At 36.4% G+C, this 4867-nt stretch overlaps 1 protein-coding gene across 1 annotated transcript; it reads left to right on the top strand.

Annotated features, from left to right (window-relative positions):
* The first annotated feature begins 2104 nt into the window (after window positions 1-2104).
* Window positions 2105-3178, top strand: LOC104881365 (wall-associated receptor kinase-like 20). Its single transcript, XM_059742777.1, has one exon. The coding sequence runs from the start codon at window positions 2290-2292 to the stop codon at window positions 2917-2919; it is 630 nt and encodes a 209-aa protein (XP_059598760.1). The 5' UTR covers window positions 2105-2289; the 3' UTR covers window positions 2920-3178.
* The last annotated feature ends 1689 nt before the right edge of the window (window positions 3179-4867 follow it).

Genomic DNA, 4867 nt, shown 5'->3' with positions numbered 1-4867 from the left:
TGTCCTCGAATTAAAATTACATTAACGCTTCTGCAATCCCATGAAGTGGTTTTTGGGTTGGACTTGGTTGTTCAGCATTTGCTGATCTATCTTTTTCTTTCTAAAAATGCTTTCTAAGCTATTCAATTTGGAACTGAGATATGATCAGGATAATACAAAGATTGAATCACAGTAATTTGAGTTAGGAAACTCTATTATTACATATTAAAAGTTTTTGTGTTAAAGTTATGTTGAACATCATGCATGATGATATAAGTAAAAATCTAATTAATTTGATTTCTCCTCTCAAACAGACTTTGGTTTTCTGCAATGATTTGCAGATTATTTAGTATTTAGTTCTGAAAGATTTCAGCCACGAAGTGATAATAGGTTGACACATGTGACCTAGGTTTTGTTACTTTCTAACTGTATAATTGTACTGACTGTTTATAGTGCACTAATAAAGTTCTAAAGTTTTGTTTACCCAGGAAACATGGCCACGTCTATTCATTAGTGGCCTAAATATGTTTGATTAAGAGCCCTACACTTTAGTCCTTTGTCAGTTTGTCCTTTCCTCTTATATTCAAACCCATTAGTTTTTTATATTTGAGAGACACCACTTCAGGAAATGGGATTCCCTCATGGGCTAAAGAATCCCTAAATATTCTATACAAGGAAAGTGGGATTAGTGTGTTGTTTTACTTTATATCATATTGTCCTGGTTAGGTGTCGACTTCAGAAGCATTTGATAGCCAGAAACAGGGAATCCGCAGTTCATGATGAAATCTGATGGTGGTGACTAATTGACCAGCTTGCTAGCACTTATGCATACCTTTCTTTAAATTATTTACTCTTTTACATGAATTTTAGGTTGTATCTGTACAATAGTATCTCCATTTGGTATTATGGCCCTGTTTGTCTTTTGGCTACGAGGTGTATTTTGGTTAACAATAGGAAGCATGGATTTTCTTATTAGTGACTCACAAGATGTTTTGTGTTATCTGTTTGATAGTCCAATGTGCCTATCCAAGGTTTCATTGAGTCATAGTAGTGTTTATTGATTTTCTTTGAAGCTTGAACCACTTTGTCCTCGGCTTTTCCTGTAATTTATAATTCTAAGAAATGGGTTCTCTTCTGATCACTATATAGTTCTAAGAAATTCAAGTAAACTCTTCAGTTGATTTACCTTTATTACTTGACAGTCTAGCTCGTGTTGATTTATCAGATAGCTGACTATTATCTTATTTGAAAGATTACTTCTTTTTCTATCAACTTCTTGTGTGCCCAGTATCACCAACTATTCTGGAAACCTTAAATTATTCCAATCAATGGAGTCCTATTGACTGCTAAGCAGTCTGATGACAGTGGACCAAATCTGGTCTTGTATTCATCAGATTTGATGGTCTTTTACATTGTCAATCAACTAATCTAAACTAAGTAGCTTCAAGGCTCATGGAGATGACATTAAAGCTGAAAACTATTCTATTCCCTCTATGATTGGTCATAACATATTCAGTGGTCTCTCTTGATCTTGTTAATAAAAATGAGACGTTGGCATGTATCTGGTTACAGATTGGATGATAATGAATTAAAGAAAACTGCACTCACATTGGATATTGAATTTTTTTTCTCAACTCTGGGATCAAATCTAGGGGAAAGAATTTAACTAGTAGCAAGGAGATAAAAGGTATTTGACTGCGTTTCCTTTCTCTTGTTTGCTTGTTTGACATAGGGAAGATTTTAATACAATGGAGTTTTCTGTTGCCACCGTTTGCCTTTACTGTTAACAAGAAAATGAGGTTAAGATAGGAATGTGGGAAAGTTTTTAAGTGGTAGACTTCAACTCCATCCAAGTTCCACCAGTTTTAGGTAGAATTCAAACATGTATTCTAGTTCCTCTAATTCCTTTCCATTTGCTAGTTCCATCCAAACAATCGAATTTAGTTTATTTAGTCAAATTACTTTCTTCTCCTCAAATCCCCTCATTCCAACAAGGATCCGGTGTTAAAGAATGTGTCAAGAACGGAATTAAAAAAATACATAAATAAGTTAAAATGAGAAATAATTCTCTGTCAGTTTCTTTCCTTAATGGGATTGTTGTGCTCCTTTAAACTATTGTTTATTTCTTCTAATTCCTTAGAGTCTTCCTTCTCATAATTTATTCTTTCTTGTCAATACAAGTGACTCATGTGAATTTGCATAAATAGGCGTTTGTGCCAGTTATTTCTCGTCTTCTGTTTTTCTGCTAGCTCTAGGCGCTTGTCTCGTGCCAATTATTTCTCATCTTCTGTTTTCCTGCTAGCTCTAACCATGAATGTGAGAGAGATGATGTCTGTTCTGATCATGTTTGTGCTTGTTTCTATAAGCCATGTTTCTGCACTTGAAGCCTGCCCTAACTGTGGCAGCATGCAAGTTCCATACCCTCTTAGCACCAATGACAATTGTGGGAACCCTAGGTACAGAGTTTACTGTAACAATGGAAGCCTAGAGTTCTTGTCAGCGCAAAATTTTTTCTATCAGATCCTCAGCATTAACCCTAGTGCTTATAAGTTCATCATACGTCCACCCCTCATACAGAAAAACACATGTTATTCTTCTGATCTTGATGTAGGAGGTTTGCTTCTTGATGAGAACTCTCCCTTCAACATATCTACTCATAACACTGTTATGTTATTTAACTGCTCTGAAACTATTCTTTTGTCACCATTGAATTGTTCCTCAGTCAGCCCTTGTAGGCAGTTTGAGAAGGTGGAGGCTGAAAGTGGGTGTATAGACACTCTGTGCTGCTCCTTCTTGAAAGATTCAGCCATGACGTCACATAGAATTCGGGTCAGAGTTGGTGGGTGCACTGCTTATACTTCTGTGGTGGATTTCAATCCAGACCGGACTGTTGAGTCATGGAACTATGGCATTGAGCTACAATGGGTGCCCCCTAACTGAGTTCTGTTGTCTGGCCGATGATCATTTATGCGAATGTCATGGTACATTGAGATGCTTGTTGTTTTCCAGTAATGCTAGGGTATCTGGGTAATTCAGTTGTCATTCCTTTTCCAATAAAGTTGAGGCCCTTCTTCAGCCGGTGATCATGCGAATGAAAATGATTGATCATGGTATCTTACCATAATGGCACTGGTGAGTTGGAGCTGAAGACCATTTCATCTTTTGCAGTTTGTTATGTCATCTATGTATGACATGCTCATGTTCTCCTTTACTTGTTTTCTCTTGTGTTGTATTTGTTTTGTTCTTGCTTTGATATGAAGTGAATAAATATGAGTCTCATGCTTCATATGATGCTCTTCTCTATTGGAGAGATTTTTGAGAACCCTTTTTGTATTAGATGTCAAGTTATACTCTTTGTGAGGAGGAAAGGAGTTGGTTATCTAGTCTTGTATTTCATGTTACATTATAGGATTCTAGTTTGGGAGAGAGAGAAATATTTAAGCCATGCATTTCTTGTTATATTATGATACGGGAGGGATGTGTTCTTGAAGAAGGCGGCATTCTCAGAATGGTAGAACCACAAGCCACTTTGTCTGAGTGATCTGGACTCTGTTCCATTCTAATTGAATTCACAACAGTAAGAAGACTTCTGTCATATTGAAGTAGCCATTATTCTCATAATGATAAAATGCACCAACCACTTCTGCTAAGGAAGCTGGCCTCTGTTTAATTGACAATGAGACCAAAAGTCTTCTATTATTCAACTTCAGCTCCCCAGCCCAAAACTGAAAGGGCACCATTTCATACTTTTTAAGCCTTAGCATTCAATGTGGTACTCTCAAAGCTCAACGTCAGGTCTGTTTTCTCAGAGGCCAGGGTTATAGGATAAAATCGAGTTCTAAACTGTTGGACTAAGAAAAAAGCACTGATTTTCCATTCTGAAGTTGCTGCAACTGTTATTTCTTTGAATATTTGGAAGCTACCTGTACAGGACTCGGACCTCTCTTAAGCATCCATGTGGCACTTTGATCACTCAAGCCTACTTGATGTTGCTAAATCAACCTTTTGGAATGCACAACATGTCACTCATTATTATATTTTGAAAATAAAAAATCTAATGTGTCTAGAACTTGGACCACTCAAGCCTATTTGATGTTGCTAAGTCAAACCCTCTGAGGTTGTAACATATGGCTCTTGTTTATATTATGGAAATCAAAAACCTAATTGATTAATGCTTTGGTTGTGTAGGACAGGTGTCAACCCTTTTATGGTGGAAAATGACATGTATTTGAATCTACTCAATCTTCTTTTATCAAACATTACCCTAACCCACCCACAACAAAGGTGCTTAGGATATGCAGGCTGGCCCTGGGAAATGAAGTCTAGTCACATGAACTATCAACTTTAGTGTGAAGATAAAATTTAAAATAGAAATAGCATGATAATGGAGGAGTTGAAAAGGTAATAGTGCCATGCCATTATTTCTAATTTTTGCATAGACACTTCCAACAAATATGAAAAAGTCAAAGGTAGATCAAGAAAATATTTAAAAGAGCAAAAGCAAAGTTTATTGTGGGAAAATTTAGATAAGGGGCAGTTAACTTAAACCTACACTTAAAAAGACAGTTCAATCTTCCCACTAAAAATCAATCCAATAATAATTTGCCACGACAAAGAAGGCTTAATACATCTATGTTTTAGGCCCATTAAATATTGAGTTCTTGATCCTACTTCAAAGATGATCAGTCAACAAGAATGAATAGATTGCTCAATAGAATCTTTCGGCACGACAGTTTCTTCTCATTGTCTTCCCCAAGATCATTAACCAGTCAGTGATCAAAGATACAAAGCCTCAAGGGGACAGAAAAGATAGGTCAAGATCCGGGCAAATAGAGGACAGAAATATCAATAGCATGCTGTGGCAACATTCCAACAGAACCGCAGAAAA

This window comes from Vitis vinifera, chromosome 14, assembly GCF_030704535.1.
Source record: "Vitis vinifera cultivar Pinot Noir 40024 chromosome 14, ASM3070453v1".
Taxonomy (NCBI): domain Eukaryota; kingdom Viridiplantae; phylum Streptophyta; class Magnoliopsida; order Vitales; family Vitaceae; genus Vitis; species Vitis vinifera.
This window is presented reverse-complemented; position numbering and strand designations above follow the sequence as displayed.